This window comes from Poecilia latipinna, unplaced genomic scaffold (genome assembly GCF_001443285.1).
Source record: "Poecilia latipinna isolate Pla-1442-1.1 unplaced genomic scaffold, P_latipinna-1.0 Scaffold42, whole genome shotgun sequence".
Lineage (NCBI taxonomy): Eukaryota > Metazoa > Chordata > Actinopteri > Cyprinodontiformes > Poeciliidae > Poecilia > Poecilia latipinna.
In genome coordinates, this window is record NW_015112658.1 from 183,672 (window position 1) to 201,551 (window position 17,880).

The window sequence follows — 17,880 nt, forward strand, 5'->3', positions numbered from 1 at the left end:
CCCCCATCACCAAGACATCCGAACATTTCTGTTAGAATATGTAATCATGTTTTCAGCGTTTGCAATCACAGGCAGCTGTCCGGCTGAGACACATTTAGGGAAAGCAGAAAGAAAACGACAAATTTAATTAGATGAAACATAGAAAATACTGGATTCATTACATTTTTGGGGGGAGTTATAGCACTGTTGGTGTCTGATCTTCTCCCCGTTTTGTTTTAGGCGTCATTAATCATTCTAGGGTTGACAGACTGATGGTAAGTAAGGAGGTTATGTTACTCAAGGACTCATCTGAAGCTGCACAGATCCTCCAGGTTACTTCATGCTCCTTGTTGTCAAGGAGGAAGTGAACTTGTGAGATAAAAATGCCATTGATGGAGGAGCTGAACGAACAGCAAACGTTACAGATCTGAATCGACAGACCTAGACTCTCATTTTCAGCTAAAAACCAGCATGTGTGCAGAATGTATTTGGCAATATTATTTCCACTTACAACAACCAACCCGACTGTAAACAACAAAAAAAAAAAAAAAGAAAAAAAAAGTGGACAACAGGTGGAAGAGGAAATTAAAGACAACCTGCAGTCCATTTTTTAGAAAACATCCAATCGGTTTTAGAAGGCCTCGAAAAGTTCATAGTTTTGTCTATACAGTAAAGAGTTATTAGGACTGCTAATCGCCCAAACCCTTCGCCTAAATCTGGATCTGATTTATTTTCATGAAAACTGCTTGAACTACACTTAAGGACAGAATCTGAAGTACATTGATTGTGAGTGTATACTGGTGTGTTTCTCCTGTGTCTTTAGCCACCCTCTCACCGCTAGCGTTCATGTTCCCCTGTAACCGTTCAAACTGCAGGCGGCCTTAGAGGAGAGAGCATTTCTTGCCCTTCTTCTTGACGGGTGGGGGGCACAGAACGGCCCGGATGGCCTCGTCGAACACAGTTTTAAGGCCACGCTGAGTCAGGGCTGAGCACTCCAGGTACTTGACGGAGCCTAATGAACGCAGACAGAGAGCAGCAATTTATTTACTTCTGTTTGTTGTGAATTATAAAAAAATAAAATAAAATACATGAGATCTAAGTTGGTCAAAAAGAGGTCAATGAAGTTTTTACCAATCTCTTTGGCCATGGCCAAGCCTTGAGGATAAGTGATGGGGGAGAGTTTCTTCTCCTTCAGCTTCTCCATGGTGTCCTTGTCGTCCCTCAGATCCAGCTTGGTGCCCACCAGGATGATGGGAGTGTTGGGACAGTGGTGTCTGACCTCAGGGTACCACTACAGAACAGGAAGTTACAGCTTTAACTTCTTTAGGTGATGCATTTAATCATAGACAAGGTTCCTTATTGTTTTTGTGTCAAACTTGTATCAAACTTTATGGCTGCAACTACAAAAACAAATGGTGGAGCCTTTTCTATACATATTTAAGCTTCTTTGTCTTCATTTAGCCCACTGAAAAAGTATTAAAAACTTCACTTTTCGATTGGAAACCAAAGTTGCAACACTTGCTACATTTTCACACGTACACTGTGTCAAACGAACCAAAACCTGTTCAACCCCTCGCCTGGGCTGCAACAAGAACAACTGAAGTAGAAACTGAGTGCAAAGTCCTTCTTTACAAAATGTAAACAAGAATAGAGTGGCATCAGATTTTAGCAGTTGTAGGATTTCTCATTGGTCTTTGACAAAAGATCACGAGTCATTTCTCCCGTTAATGCTGTACTGCACTATAATCCGCTTCCTGCTTTTGGAGTGGTCTCCAGTCCGATTGCCATTCTCATATTCATTTGAACTGCGCCAGAGTTCACTTCAACCGAACCGAGAGCTGGGAGTTCGCTTTTTGGTCCACATCAGAGTTCGACTGCGCATTCACACTTCCCCAAACGAACCAGACTTTCTAGGTAAACCAACTGAAGTTTAATTAAAGCGGAGCTGGTTATCTTGTTTGACAAAAACCAACCACCTTTCAATCTCATACAGATGTAGGTCTAATTTTGTGTACGTCACTTTCCACATTGCCAAAAGTCTTTCTTTAACCCTACAAATCATTGAATTTATGAGTTTGAATCACATCCCTGACCACAGGTGGATAAACTCCAGCATGTAAACATACACACTGCTTCTAGAAACATTTGTATTATGAAGTAAATCTTGAAATCCGAAAATGTACTCACCACTAATTATTCCACAGTCAGTGAGTAGTAGCGTTATGATAAAGTTACACAGGCAGAAAGTACTGTGCTGTGAATGTTGAGGCATATAATACACAGAGGCCATCGATTTCTGCAGAGTCAAACCACAAAATTTCTAGCCGCCACTAGACTCTAGAGCAGTGGAAACATTTTCTCTGGAGAGTTCTGCCTCTCTGGCTGCAGATCCAATAAACATGTCTAGAGTTGGCAGCTGCTAGGAGAACCGCATTGGCCTGGCTGCAATGTGTCAAGTGTAAAGTTTGGTAAAGGGAGGGTTATGATGAGGTGGTTATTATGTTAGTTTATCTTAAAATAACCATTAATGCTTCAGCAAACCCAGACATTTCAGACCATTTCCTTCACTCAACTTTGTGGGAACAGTTTGTGGATGGACCCTTCCTGTTCCAACATGACTAAGCATGAGTGCACAAGGCAAGATTCTGAAAAGAGTCAGATGAGTCTTCTTGTTGTGGAAGAACTTGACTGACCTCACAGAGTCCTGACCTCAAAAATACAGAGCAGGTTTGGGATGAATTACAATGGAGATTATGAGTCAAACCATCTCAATCAACATGAGACCCCACAAATGTGCATCTGTAAGGATGGTCATAAATGTCCACAAACATGCCTGACTTGGGCTGTTATAGCTGCAGTTTATGGGCAGACATAACATTCAAACTGCTCATGCGAGTGCAAAGACAGTGTGAAGTAAGCAAGTAAATACAATTCTAACCATTAGAATTAAGCCAAAAACAGAAAAGCAGTAGTGTAGTGGTAAGATGGAAAAAGAAAACAAGTGTTGGTTCCCTTCTTGTACAGCTGAGGAGGAACTGCAGGGGCAGATAATCATTTCCTGAGTGTTTATCACCAGGAGAAACTCCCTTTGCTTACAAACTATCATGTGATCCACGTCTGCAAGCAGGCAGTACTGTCCAAAGTACTGTCCAAAGTACAATAAAGATCCCTAAGGCACAATGTCTGGAAGATTCAGCTATACCATTCTATTTAGGAGAAATACTAAATGCATTTACTGTAAAAAAACACAATCCTGATCTTTTTAAGGACTTGGTTTTGAAAATGTAACAAAGATGGAAGAAATATTTTTAACAATTCAATTATTTGTCTCAGTTCAAGTGTCCTTCATTAACAGGTGACGACGATATATTTGCTTTTATTACAACAATACAAGGCCTCTGCTGACTGTTATCCAGTAAAAAGATTATTACTTTGTGAGTGAACAAGATTTTTATCATGTTAAAAGTTAGTTTGAGGGCTAACACAAAGGTCTAGTTAAGCAACATTCAAAGTATAAAAAACAAAAAATTTAAAAAATACCCATTCAAAAATTATAATGGTTGCTGAAAATTAGTGTGGTACTATGTAACTTTTAAATAACATTTGTATGTTATGTATATACAAGAAACATTTCATTTTGTGAAGAGTCAGTGAGTGATTGTTTACCATCTTCACTCCGTGACAGGAAAGAAACACTGATGATCAGAGCTTATAGCTGCTTTAGACACGACTGTATAGAAATGACCTAGATTGAATGAATTGGAACTTTTGACTTTCAAATAAATGTTTATTTAGCCTTACATAAATAAACTAAATTGACTATAACAACTATCCAATACTTTATGGACTTGAAGCAAACATATACAAGTGCTTTCTATAGTTATTGCATAGGGGCATAAGGGAGCAGCCTCAATTTTGTTGCTTTAATTGCTTGATAATTCACAGAATAGAACAACAAAAGCACCAGTTTGAAAGATGTTGTGCATGTAAGATTCTGTTTCTGTCTAAAACTACTTGAAAATGATTAGTTAGGCAACAAAGATGCATGGTAAGTCATTCTCTGCAGGATCAGGCTCACCAACTGATCCTACAGTTAAGTTATGATGCAAACTGTCCTAATGCTTCTCTTCTCCTAAAACTTGCTACATGCAGATGTCCTACTGTGCCTTACAAAATGGAAACAAACTCTTTAATGATACACATGTTAATTGAAGGAGGCTAATATAAATAGATAATCTCTTCACATTAGTTGTATTAAATTTTGAAAACCACTTTCAATCTCCTCCCATTATTGTGTGTTGTTCTGTATATTAAATCCCAATAAAAAATGTAAACCGCGGTTGTAGCATGAAAAAAAGATTTGTAAAAAAGTTGATAAAGTGAATATTGTAGTAAAACACTGTAAAAACCTTCCATGTTGTTCACACGGACACTTCTCACCTTGGCACGGACGTTTTCAAACGAGGCAGGACTCACGAGGGAAAAGCAGATAAGGAACACATCCTGACAAGACAAAGGAAGTAGAGCAATCAAAGCCCAAGACTTTCTTTTACGGTAAAGTCTTATTCTTATAAATGTGTGTTCTTCCTTCTTTCAAACTTCCTTGTTTGCCGTCTTCACCCAAACGTTTCAAGTGGATTATTCACAAAGGTTAATAAGTGAATTATAATATTGTTTTGTACCGTCTGTGGGTAGGAGAGTGGGCGGAGTCTGTCGTAGTCTTCTTGTCCAGCTGTATCCCAAAGGCCCAGGTTCACTGGTTTCCCATCCACCATAACATTGGCGGAGTAGTTGTCAAACCTGGGGAAAACGATGATGTGCAAATAAGCAAAAAACCATAAATCGAAATATGAATAGATCAACATAAATTCTGTAGCTTCTTTATGTTTTTCCAGAGAAAATCATGTACTACATTTTTTTTCTGAGAAAAAGGACCTGAATATAAAGTACCTTAGCGACTTCTCTAGAAACCAGTGTTAAAAAAAAAACATACATTTGATCGGATAAGGAGCAGAATCTCATCATTACATCCAGTAATATCTGCTCTCTTCGATCTCAGTTACAGTCTGCTACTTTGATCATTACCTCAAGCATAGAACCAAGACAATTTCTAGTTAGAAAAACAACAGCGGAGTAAAGAAGTCGCCTCATTGATTCACGGGCCGCATTAGAGACAAAGGGTGGAGAATCATGATGGACAGCAAGGTTTGTCATAAATAAATAAACAGAAACTGCACTGCAGTCTCTGACACTCACACTGTGGGGATGTACTCTCCAGGAAAGGCATTGGTGGTGTAGCTGATGAGCAGACATGTCTTACCCACAGCACTGGAAATGAGAAGAGACTTGATCAATGATTAGGGAAAAAGACAAAAAAAAAACAAAAAAACAAGAAAATCCTGCTATAAACTCACTGGTCAGAGCAGTTCTGCATTACCAACTAATCTAAACATTTTAAAGCACAGGTGTCAAACTCCAGTCCTGGAGGGCCACTGCCCTGCAACTTTTAGATGTGACTCTGCTGCACCACACCTGAATAGAATAATTAGGTCATTAAGGCTCTGGAGAATTTATCTACACAAGAAGGAGGTAATTAAGCCATTTCATTCCAGCGGTTTGTATCTGTGGCACATCTAAAAACTGCAGGACAGCGGCCCTTGAGGACTGGAGTTTGACACCCCTGTTTTAGAGCCTTAAATCTTAAGCTAACTGGGGTCCCCCCCCCTAATCCCTAAGGGTTTTTTTCCCCCTAACATTTTCTTTTTAAAAAGAAAAATTTAAAAAAGTTGCTCTTTTTTAAATCCAAACATCTAAAATTATTTAACATAAAGTTCACAAGTTTCTATAAATTTCAAAATTTCAAAATTATGCACTTTTCCTAACTTACTTGATCTACAAGCTTTTTTTTTAAATTTATTTATTTTTTACTTTTTTTTTATTAAGAATATTTATCAAGCAGTGGTTTCAGTGCCTCCTTGGGGTCTGCACCAGATTCAGTTTTTAAACCATAGGTCAACTTTTAAACTCAGTAACTTAAGAGAGCAAACAAAGAGCAAACTGGATGTATCATTTAGCACTGACTCAGTAACAAAAGAAAAGTCAAAACAGTCAATGGGTTTAACTCAAACACTGATGTACTGACCCAACATGCAACTCCTAACTAATACATGCCTTGTTTTCTTTAAAATTGGATGGAACTAATTTTATTTTCTTTTAAGGAATACAGCACACAAAAAAGAACCCATGTATGAGTAACTTTAATGGAGGAAAATGGTTCAAATATAATTAAAATGTAAGAAATTATATGATTTAAACAAAAAACATGTCCCAAGCCTGCAATATATGTGCTAAAGTTAAAAAGATGCATCAAAATAAACATTTATGTAAAATAGTCTTGGCAAATCAGAAATTTAAAAATGTAAAAAAATAAAATAAAAAATTAAAAAAAAATCTGGAAACTTGAAAATGTTTACAGAATCAAGTTTCAGTCTCCACTATTTGTCCAGACCTGGAAATTGCTAAAAGAAAACGCTGTAGTTTAAGTTTGTGTAGAAACCTTGGATTTACAAATAAAATTATCATTGATTTTTTTTTTTTTTTTTACTTAGTTAAGCAAAATTAATAGCACAGTTAAGGATAATAAACAAGAGAAAACATGTCAGTAAATCAATGTAGATTATTACATTATGGACACCTGAGTCATGGAAATAATAAAATTGTTCACATGATCACATTTAATTTTTATGACTACTTTAATATTAACCGAAATAACAAAAACGCGATTTAAATTCAAATCATGTCGACCGAAAAAAAAGAGAAAGATTCAAGGCAGAAATGAGCCCTGATCTCAGGAAAACTTTCAATGCAAACCAGACAGGGGTCAGTTCCTGTAAGACATTCACAGCTCCCAGGGGAACAGATATTTCCCAATTACGAAACTTGAGCTTCCCCTTTAATCTGAATCGAAAAAAGCGCCTCAATAAAAGGTCCCTTGAATGACTGCTGTGTGGTTGCCACCACACCCTGATCAAGAGGTTATATGCGCATGTTTACCTCCCACATACTATTACACTTCTGACTGGTAGTCTTGGCCAATCCTCTACTTTAAATTGGTACCTCATTTATTAGGAAAACGAAAGCACGCCCCAAGTTAACGTAGGTGCGAAGAAGACAATACAATTGAATCCCGGTTTCTTGGGTTTCTCATTAACCAAGACAATAGAAGAAGAAAAAAAAACGGGTTTAGGTTGAATAAACAAACTACGCTATTAAGTCTGACTGATTCACCAAGTATGTGGAAACCCAAAGGAAATAATGAGCCATCTTCTTCTATGCCAACACAGAATATATGAACTCGAATGTCAAGTAAGTCAAAATAAGGAATAAAAAAGTTTCAGTAAACTGCAATATTCAAGCGGTACAGATTAACAGGTAGTTAGAGCTTGGACGCTAACTTTGCCCGTATGAAAAACTGGGAAGCAAAGTGATTTAACGTTAGCCAGTCTGGTGACAACATTTAAGCTAATATTACACGTTACCTTTCAAATAGAAAATGGTAGAAACAAACTTTTAGAAAGCCCGGTTATGTTCACTTACCCGTCCCCGACAACGACACACTTAATGGCCTGCATTGCCCAAGAGAGCCAGCTAGCTTTAGCTCAGGTTTCTTTTCCTTTGTCCGGAACTGCTCGCTGGAGAAACGTCCCAACAGGCTCCCGCTGACGGCCTCCGGTGTTTACCGCCGAGCTCCTCTGATGTTAAAACACCGTCTGAGCAACTTACGCTAACTTATTATACACTTTATCTCAAGTTTCCTCAGAAATCTCCTCGCAACATTCCCATGCTTTCGTGAGTTCGCTATGGGAGCTATGGAGCAAAACAGCGGCCACCACCCCTGAGAAAAAAAATGAAGTCAGCCACCAGCAGATGGAGCATCCGGTACACCGACCTGATACGCCCTCAGACACTCCAACTCGCTGCATGCTCACAAGAAACAATCAACCAGAAATGCACTTTTTTATTTTATTTTATTTTTTTACAAAAACGTGTAGGCTAGAAAAAAATGTTTTTTATTCACTAAAATAAAATAAAATGCTTACACTTGTAATTTGTGAGGAAATCTAAAAGACGGACGATTTAGGTTGTGACACGGGGAAGGAAGTGACGTTCTTCACCAATTACAATGGAATTCGTTCAGTTGTGTATTTCCTAAGTTGTGTCTTAAAGGTGCTTTCTAAAACGGAAATAAAAATAAAAAACTGCACATGCAAATATCAAATTTGCAGGTGAAACCAGAAAATTATTGCATTAACTTATGATATTTGTAAAATAATGGAAAAAACATTTAAATTACAGATTCACATATTATCTAAATAAGAAAGGATACTGCTGTTGTGTATTTTTAATGCAGATAAAGCATGTGCTATGTTGTGCATAGATTAATTGTTAATTAAATATATAAATTGGGCATTACTGGGAAATATTTAACTGGATAAAGAACTTTTTATCAAAGAGAAGTCTGCAACATAGAATTGGGCAAAAATTTTATTAAAAATATGCAGATTTACACAGATGCATCAAGAAATTGAAATTGGAGAATAGGAATACATCTTACTGTTCAGATAAAACAAGGAAAACGAATTACACATGGATTGTCAATAACACTGGGGAAATAATAGCATTATTATCATCAGTATAGCAGATAAAAGAAATTACCTTTAAAGCTGCAATAGGTAACTTTTATAAAAATGTGTTTTTGACATATTATGGCTGATAAAATGTATATACAATGGTTGTTATTCATTCCATTTTTTGGTTTTTGTTGGAAGACATTGAGAATAAAACAAGACTCAAATCACTTTTTCGTCTTTTTCTGCTGACTTCCACAATATTACCTAAAACTGTCACTGTGTCCTCCTGACAGAATAATATGAGAAAAAAAATCTGTCTCCTCTGTCTCCTCCCTGTGATCCCTCAGTCGTTTGCAGACCTACACCAATCGGGGCCAGGAGGCGGGTCTTAGCATTGTCAATCAATTTCGTGTACGCGCTTTTGGACGTGCCTGTGAGTCTAAACTCGGGGCGTATTAACCCAATTAGCCGTTCTCTTCCGTGTGTCGCACCCTCTTCTCTCCTCCTCGGAGAAGCTGTCGGGGTGGAGCAGCCCTGCCAGCACCTAATGTTCAAAAATGGAGCTCGGTGTCAGTCAGCGATAAGAAATAATGAAGAATTTCACACCATTTACCGCTTATATCGCATCGCCTTGTCAGTTGACTTAATAAGCCAACGTAGCGCCGGGCAGACTGATCCTATATGGCGGGTCTGTCGTACCTAGTGCTCCGGTTCTCGGGCTCCGCTGGTCGGACGTACGGAGTGTTTTGCAAAGGCTTGACGAGGACTTTGTTGATATTTTTTGATCTGGCATGGCGGCTGAGAATCAGATTTCCTTATATATACCTCGTCGCTTCTATGGTGTTTAATGTAAGACTCCAAGTAAGTAGTCTCTTACTTTCTTCTTGTATACCAAAACTTCTGGTTTGTCAGTCCTGCTTTGCTCGTCACCATGCCAACAGCTGCTAAAAAGGCCTTGGTGTTGAATTTGTGTTGTCGTTGTGGTTGCTGACTCAATGTCTGCTGAGCTTTTAAAGAAGTGTCTCCTTTATGCAGATTGAAGCTAAACTTTCAATTCATCTTAGATTAGTAGAAGTTAAAGTTGTATTTGCTTTAAGTTCTGGCTGTAGTTTAATTAATCTATACTCTTTGTTTTAATTTCTTATAATGATTTGCAAATTTTTTTGATTCAATTTCTTGTTATAAACACGTAAGGATATGAATGTAATTGCGAAACACCAACTTTTTGCAGTATGGGATGTAAGATATTTCCTTTGTTCTGTTTAGTGATATGCTTAATTCTAAGATATATTTAACTTATCTTTTTACACTGAACCAAATTATTGGTTATAAATGTACGTTATAAATTAATTTTAATGTTCTTTTAACAGTGTTTTCGGGGTCCGTTAATGAAAGAACGTGTCATTTAATTTTAAGAATAAGAATTACATCCACAAGTTTCAATTTACTGAAGTTTTTCTGTAATCCTGGTTTTTAAGTAGAGTCCACAAATTGCTATTGGTTCTGATGTGGGAGCCATTTCAGAAGCCTAACATTAGCCTGTTCCATCCGCAGTTTGTTCTGTGTTTTGGTGTCTTTGTGGTGTTTTAACATCCGATCATGTCCTGTTTTTCATCATCTAGTTGTAGAGCTGAGGGGAAGCTAATGAGTTTCAGGATTTCATCCGATGCTTGAAATGTGCCATCAGTACATGGCCCTCAGCATGATGCTGCCAACACCAGTTGAAACTGTATTCTAACTGAGAGCTTCACCTTAGCTTCTCTAAAAGTGGTGGCCAAAACGCTTCTTCAGAAAGCATTTGGTTTGTCCAGGTGTAGTTGCAAACTTCAGTAGAGCTTGAATGTGCCAGTTTTAGAGAAAGGGGTTCTTTCTTCCTTGACTCTATCTCAGTCCTATTTAAGACTTTAATTGGGTAGTCATACTGGTTTTTCAGCAGTTTTTTTTTTTATTTCATAACCTTCTTTAGCCTGGCTGGTACTTGTGTAGTCCTGAATGTTTTAACCCATTTCCATCTAGTTAAAACTCAGCAATGAGTCCTAACATCAAAACTGGTTTTTGGAATGGATTAATCATGCTTCTGGAATCGCCTTCCACAGCCCCACCTTAGTCTCATGGAAAATTTAAAGACTGTGTTTTAAAACATTTTGAAGTAACTTTTCAAATAATAATAATAATAATAATAAAACAATTTTAACTAAATTGGAATAGAAATGAGGAAAAGCGTTCATTCATTTCATGCCTTTAAAGATCATTGGAGTTAGCTGTTATATTATGCTTTCATTTTGAAAAAAAGGTTACCAAAAAATTAATTAAAATTAAATAAAAACTTACTGGTTTTCATTTAATATGTTACATTCATTTGTGTTGTTGTTGTTTTGAAAAAAGAAATAATTAATAATGACTGAAATTCTTAAACTTAAAAACACTTAAACATCATGGATTTGCATGAAGTTGGTTTACAAAATTCTGTCACTCTTTTTTTTTTTTTTTTTTAAAACCGCAATAACCTCCAAAATGAAATGTAAACAAATACTTTATCTCTTCACAGGTTCATATTGAAATCCACTGAAAAGTCAACACCTACCTTTTTTTTTTTTTTTCTTTTTACTTAAAATCTGTGAAAAGCGAGAACTGCCATGCTACGGCCATCAACAGATGTGCAAGCGACAAATCCGAACAGCGACGTCGAAGGAGAGGACACCCGATCCTGCAAGCCGGTGTGACAATGCAAAACGGTGAGGCGGCTGCTCGCTTTCCGCAGTCGTCATACGAGCTCGGTGCCTTTGCAGAAGAAGGACAGAATGGATGTTTGTCAATGTGAGACAGGGTGACGTGACGGGCGATCACGTGCAGGGAAAAGAGGCCTTGCAGCTGCTGAACCAGGAGCTGTTTGTGGGGACTTGAACATGAAATAAAACGATTGTGGCCGTGAAACTTCGTAGCTTGCACCCTTTTTAGTGTGCGTGTCATCAGTCATGTTTGTTTATCAGTAGTGTTGCATCTCAAAAAGAAAACCGGAACACAGTTCAGTTCACTTTACAACAGAAACATCTCAGCATGACATGAGCCTGTGAAGCATGTTTAATTTGGTCTTTGCGACACTGAGGTTGGCTTCAGCTGAACAAACGGTACATGTTCTCTCTCACACAGAGGATGCTCCAACTGGGAAGTTTTACAAGTGCGGTAACGGCGTGAATCATTGCATGTCTTGCACTGGGGATTGCACTTGCAGGTCATCACAGTTAACTGTTTTTGCAAACCAGTAGCACAAAAGAGGACACGTTAGTAAAAAATAAAAAAATCATTTAAAAAAGCGCATCTGCGAAACATTTTAACGCTGCAGATTTATTTAAGCGAGTCTGTCTGGGGATTTGTACAGTCAGAGCTGATTGTGAGAATGATCAAACTGGAAGAAATAAATTTGTAAAAATCACAACTGTCTTTGTGTAGTAAATGTCTGATATATTTCACTGTTCATTTTTAATGATTGTTATTTTTAGAAACCTTTAAAGGAAAAGGGTACACGTCTGGAAAAACTAATACAAAATAATGTTTTTAAAGATAAAGTCAGTTGTAATGTTGAGATAGAATGTGTGAAAAAAAACATACTTTTTTTTCACAAATAATAAAAAGTTGGGAAGTTTCTTTCTTGTTAATCAGTTGACTGAAAGCTGGCTTCCGGAGCAGATAACCTGACTAATAAATCAGTTAATACCTTGTTAGACTTGTGCTACTTTTTAAACAGCAATTTTTTTTCTTCATTAACGATTTATTCTGTATTTTTACATGTCAAAATAAGAGCCATTTGTTTTTCATAGTAATATCTTAGGACATTAATGAACAGACATGAATTTAAAATGGGAAATATTTTTCTTTAACATTTATGAAGTTGTGTTGTGAGCCAGTTTAATCAGATATGCTTTTCAGACATGATGTAGTGACATCAACTGACCACCAGAGGGAAGCAGTTAATCACAATAAGAGCCCCGTTTTTCATCTTTTAACGTTATTGTGAAGCTAAATCAGATTGGTTAAAATTAATAGTAGGATTTAGAATATAATAAATTTTCCCATTTAAAACCAAACTAAAACTGTTTCCTGTACTTAACTAAATCATTAGGCCCTACCTGAACAAATTTCCCATTTAAGTCAATTTAATAACTGCTGACTTCCTCATTTAGTTGGCAAAATGTTCTCTGTAAGGTTACTAAATTATTCTCTCTGATGGCAGACAGCAGCATAAAAACCAGCATTGGCTCCCACGGCAACTGTCTGTCTCGGTCTGATAGGTGACCAGACCTTGCAGCACGCTATCCACCATATCTTTTATTTTCTGTTAAAAACAGAATTTTTTTCTCAGGAATTTGGTGGAGGACATTTTTAGTAGGGTTATCAAAGAAGATTGATGAAAGAATAGCTCTAGAAATTAAGCATACATTGTTTTGTCTTTATCCTAGTTTTTGCCAGCCACCATATGTACTCTTAGAAAAATGCCTTTATCCTTTGTAGCATCTGTAGCCGCTTCCATGTTTTATTTAATGGAGTGAGTGATAAAGCTACAAAAGGAAATGGCAGGGGTTCGGTTACAACTGCAAAACAGATGTGAATTATTTGTTGTGTGACATATCTATTCACAGATTCTAAGACCTTTTTAGTATGAAATATGTGCAAATATGTGCATTTCAACATTTAAATGATCCCTTAACTATTTATTACCTGAAAATATGGTAATAAATACTCAATTTATTACCAACAAATATGGTAACAAGTCATCTCTGTTTAAGCTGTACTGTCAAGACATAGCTACAGTTAAAAAAACAAATTTGTATGTTGTATGATTTAGTTATCAAATGCAGTCATGGAAAAATATTATTTAAATAAATTCAGTTTATTTACAAAAAACTGATATGTAAATGTAGTTCCTTTATTACTTGCATGTGTTGAAGAGCTTACACAAATGCAAGTGAAAAATCCAAACAATGTCTCAATAATAGCATTAGTGAATCTAATCAAAACCCAAGAGATCTCTGTCTGCATTTGTGAAGATTCCCTCACCTCCGGATGCTGGATGCTTCATACTGGAAGTGGAACTAACGTCATGATCTATTTTCTGATTAACTGAGCTATATGATAACCCTGGGACTGTAATAGAGTTTTGAAATTAAATCCCCATATTCCTTAAATATGAAAAAAAACAACAAAGAAAAACAAAAGTAAATAAATCAGATGTCATGTACAGGTGATCTGGCACAGCTGGACACTGTGTATTTCAAACCCTTATGCCCAGTGCATATGCCCTATTCAACTGTAAAACAGTTTTTCCAAATAAATTTTTACTTTAAAAACTACTTACAAATCCATTTCTACTCAAAGTTGGTTAATTATACAAAATACCAAGACAATTTTACAAATACGACCTTTATTTTTGTGTTGAGGATAATTGTGGTATTGCTATAAATCTTTTCAAAATAACATTTGCTTATTTGTTTAATGTAGACCATCATACATGCTTACTAAGTTGCCTTTTTCACAAAATGGCAAAAAGCTGTTGCTTTTTTCCCTTGAGATATTACACCTACCAAATGTACAGTGTTTCAGAACCAAGTATCATCCATATATAAGTATCGCCACTTGTCAGTCTTGTCTATTAAAATAATCTTTTCTGAGAATATAAATATCCGCGCTGACAAAATCCCCAGGTTGTGATTTATCTGATAAATTCAACAAACATCAATAATTTCAATTGACATGGCAGACGATGCACAATCAAAGGAATATCAGGCGTTATGATATTCAAAGTTGACCTAAAAATGAAATCAAAGAGCTGAAGGAGGAGAAGAGAAGGAAGCAAAAGGAAATGTGAAAGGGGGAGGTGGGGTATTTCTTATTTTTATTTTTTGCGGCAGTCACTTTGCAGGCTTGAAATAGGTCAGGGGGAAAAAAGAGAATGCAAATATGGGTGTATTTTGGTAGGTGTCGGTGTGACATTTTGTATTACTCATACTTGAACTTTCTTGTTTGTAATTAGAAAAAGCTGGACTGCTATAATCCAGTTTGTGTTTCTTTCTTTTTTTTTTTTTAATATGGTTGTACATTAATACTTTAAATCTTTTCAGTGATTTGTCTTCATTTAGGACCGTTATGTAGGCATTGATTCTTGCTGGGATGCTCTCAAGGTCTGAAATGTAAAGGTTATTCAATAATGATATGTACATATTTATTCTTTTTATAGTTTTACCATTCAGAATACAGCATATGTAAACCTGTAGAGACTGAAATATATGATTAGTATTGACTATATAGTTTGTTTTGTAATTGAGGAAGGACCTGAAAGGCGTATTCTTCAGATATAGGAGCTCACTCCCAGCTTTACGTTCAAGGTTTCGGACAAACACTGCTGCCTTTGTGAGCCCAAATAAAGGCTCCACTCATGTGGCCTTGGACGCAAGAAAATCAACTCAACATTCCCCTTCAGTCAGATGGGTGGCAGGAAAGACATGGTCAAGAGTGCAGAGCTGGGCTTTAAAATGTGGAGACTGAAGGAGGAAATCCTGCCCCTCTGAGCGTCCTGTGACCTTTGACACTCGAAAAAACACACGGCATCACCCTAAAAGTCACCACAGGAAGGACATGCCAGACCCGGTCACATCCTTTGGTTTGGCTACATGTGTAGACCGACAAGGCAATGTTAAATTACACAGTTTATCCAAAATCAATCAGTATTATAATCTTCAAATCATTCTAAAAGAAAAGTTCCCAAACTTTCCATTGAGTGATCTTGATTAAATAAATGAAGCAGGAGGAGATTTCTGAAGAAAACAAAAAGAAACAAAATAACAACAGAAGCAATCAAGGTTGTGTATTTGTCATATTTTGAAGATTACCGTAAACCACTTGCAGGAAAAGAGTTTTATTTTGACTAAGTCTTGTAGTTCAGCGAGGACATTTAGAACTGACCTGCAGAAAAGCAATTAAAGTAGTTGAAAAGTCAAGGAAGCGCGAGCGAAGTGCACGTGTATATACATCAGGGCTTGCTAGAGTTTTACAATAAGCTTCAAACTGAAAGACTTAATACATTTCAGCATAGACGGAAAACATCTCTGCGATTTATGGTGGGGTTGTTAGGGGGCTGATTGTATGACTAATTACTAACATGAGGGGCAAGAGGCTCTAAATGCAAGAGGTGATCAGCCTCTGGGCATTTCTGTGGTGATTGGAGCATATGAAGCGCTTTGACTGCTCAATCAGGTCACGTGAAATCGGTCAGGAGCAGAGCAGACGTTTCCCATGATGGCTGGCTTAATCTGCCAGACATGCTCCTCCCTGAGGGTACGTACCCTCTGCAGGACGCGACGCATCCCCACACGTGTTCACTTCAAGCCCCTCGAACTGGGGTCACTTCAGGGCTCCTGTTTGAAAAATCTCAACACAACCTTGTAGACGTTACACAATGAGAATTGATTGTTAATATTACATTCTTTGTCTGTCGACTTTTGTTCACTGTAGAGCAGATTTGGGCCAGACAGATATTTTAGTTATGACTCACAAACACATAAACATTGCGTGAAAGCTCCAGAAATATGATTAGTTTTTATTTTTTTATTTTTAATTGAAGAAGCATGCTCTTTGTGAGGGAAGTGGGCTGTAAAATATGTAACCTCATTGTTCTCCAACTGTGACACAAGTCCTAGTGGTCCTTTAGCTATCCTTAGAAATGTAGGAATCAACAATAAACAATTTAACAGCAAATTCATGTAGAGCTAATCAAGACCAACAGACAAAACATTATTATTGAAGCATATTAATCTTTGGTTCAGAAAGGGAATCTGAGGTTATTTAGAGTGCTCCCCAGTGTGAGTCAAAGTGGAAACAGTGATGGTAGCTTTTTATGCTGAGTTCAATCACATGAAACCCAACTTATGCGTGTTGTTGCAGCAAGTTGGAAAACCAGTGCAATAGCTAATGCATCTGGTTAATGACCATGCCAGCTGTGCAACAATACTAGACAAAGATTTGTGCAATAAATCTTTATCCAGCATAGAAACTGTTCCTCAGTCCCAAACTAATAGAGCCAAGCCTTTCCTCTGGTAAATATATTTCTATATTTTTCTGTCCCATTCCTTGCATGGTTAAGTGGAAATGCTTTTTTTTTTTTTTCCTGGATGCTTTTTCCCCCAAAACTATTTTACTGTTCAAGCATGATCCTCATCCAAGTGTAATTTCAGGATCTTGATTTGGGTTATCCAGTATAAACCAGGGTTGATTTAGCTGGACTCAACATGCATTGTCTAATTATTTGGACTTGCAGAAAATAAGTAGTTTGAGTTGTTCTGTATCTGCTCAGTCCTTTACCGAATTATAAATAAATAAATAAAAATAAAGCTAAAGCTTAAGGTGAAGAAGATTGTGGACATTTGTATCAAGGATTGGGAATCTTAGTCTGTTGAAACAGAAGAAAAAAAACACTTTTCCTCTAAAACGGAGACAAGCAATCCTTCCCGTAGATGAAATAGTGTCAGACGGACTGCTTATGTTTGGCTGCATAATATCTTTTTTCTGTTTAGACTGAGGCGGAGACATTTTTCTCAAAGTGACACCTACGAATAAACGAATGAATAAATTAAAACATCTGTTCATGCTTGACCACTGGAGTAATGTGCACAGGAAGTGAGACCCCCTCCTTGCCTGTGGAGGAAGGAATGCTATAATTGAAGCCACGTGTGTCAAAGAAACAACTTCTGCAAATATCTCTCGAGTGTGGATGTCATCCAGAAGTGCCCAAAATCCAGACTGGAAATATCCTTTCATACTCTGGGCTGTGACCTATTTGTGTGTCTGCGTGGTACATGATGGCCAGCAGCAATGTGTGCAGCTGAGTAGTTAAATTAATTTGATGAATCACTTTTGGAGACATTTCTGGGCACCAGTGCTTCACAGCATCCTCAAAAATCTTTCTATGGTGGATTTGAAATGTGCTGCATATTTAAACACCAGAGCTCATTTTTTGCACTGAAATATTAATTGAACTCCTTAGACATTTAAAAACGTATTACAAGAGTTTTGATGCCTAGCACATTTACTTACATATAAGACATTTTATAAAGCTATTTAACTGCTGAATTGTTAATTTAATGAGATTTAATTCTAATAATAAAAAAGAATCTATTCTGTACAGTATATGTTGTCATATTTAACCAGCTAAAACCTGCCACAGCATATAAATGTAAAAGTTACTATGTTTTGGAGCACTTAATGTTTTCACAGACTTAAA

The 17,880-nt window shown here is 36.9% G+C and overlaps 2 protein-coding genes across 2 annotated transcripts; one reads left to right on the forward strand and one right to left on the reverse strand.

Annotated features, from left to right (window-relative positions):
- Nucleotides 1-49: 49 nt before the first annotated feature.
- Nucleotides 50-7,726, reverse strand: LOC106957004 (ras-related C3 botulinum toxin substrate 1). The gene is made up of 6 exons (XM_015048168.1): nt 7,576-7,726; nt 5,236-5,307; nt 4,662-4,779; nt 4,420-4,482; nt 1,111-1,270; nt 50-991 (listed from the first exon to the last, which is right to left on the reverse strand). The coding sequence occupies exons 1-6, from the start codon at nt 7,608-7,610 to the stop codon at nt 861-863; spliced, it is 579 nt and encodes a 192-aa protein (XP_014903654.1). The 5' UTR covers nt 7,611-7,726; the 3' UTR covers nt 50-860.
- A 1,345-nt stretch (nt 7,727-9,071) lies between these two features.
- smim10l3 (small integral membrane protein 10 like 3) lies at nt 9,072-12,045 on the forward strand. The gene is made up of 2 exons (XM_015048180.1): nt 9,072-9,470; nt 11,158-12,045. The coding sequence occupies exons 1-2, from the start codon at nt 9,291-9,293 to the stop codon at nt 11,176-11,178; spliced, it is 201 nt and encodes a 66-aa protein (XP_014903666.1). The 5' UTR covers nt 9,072-9,290; the 3' UTR covers nt 11,179-12,045.
- Nucleotides 12,046-17,880: the final 5,835 nt, after the last annotated feature.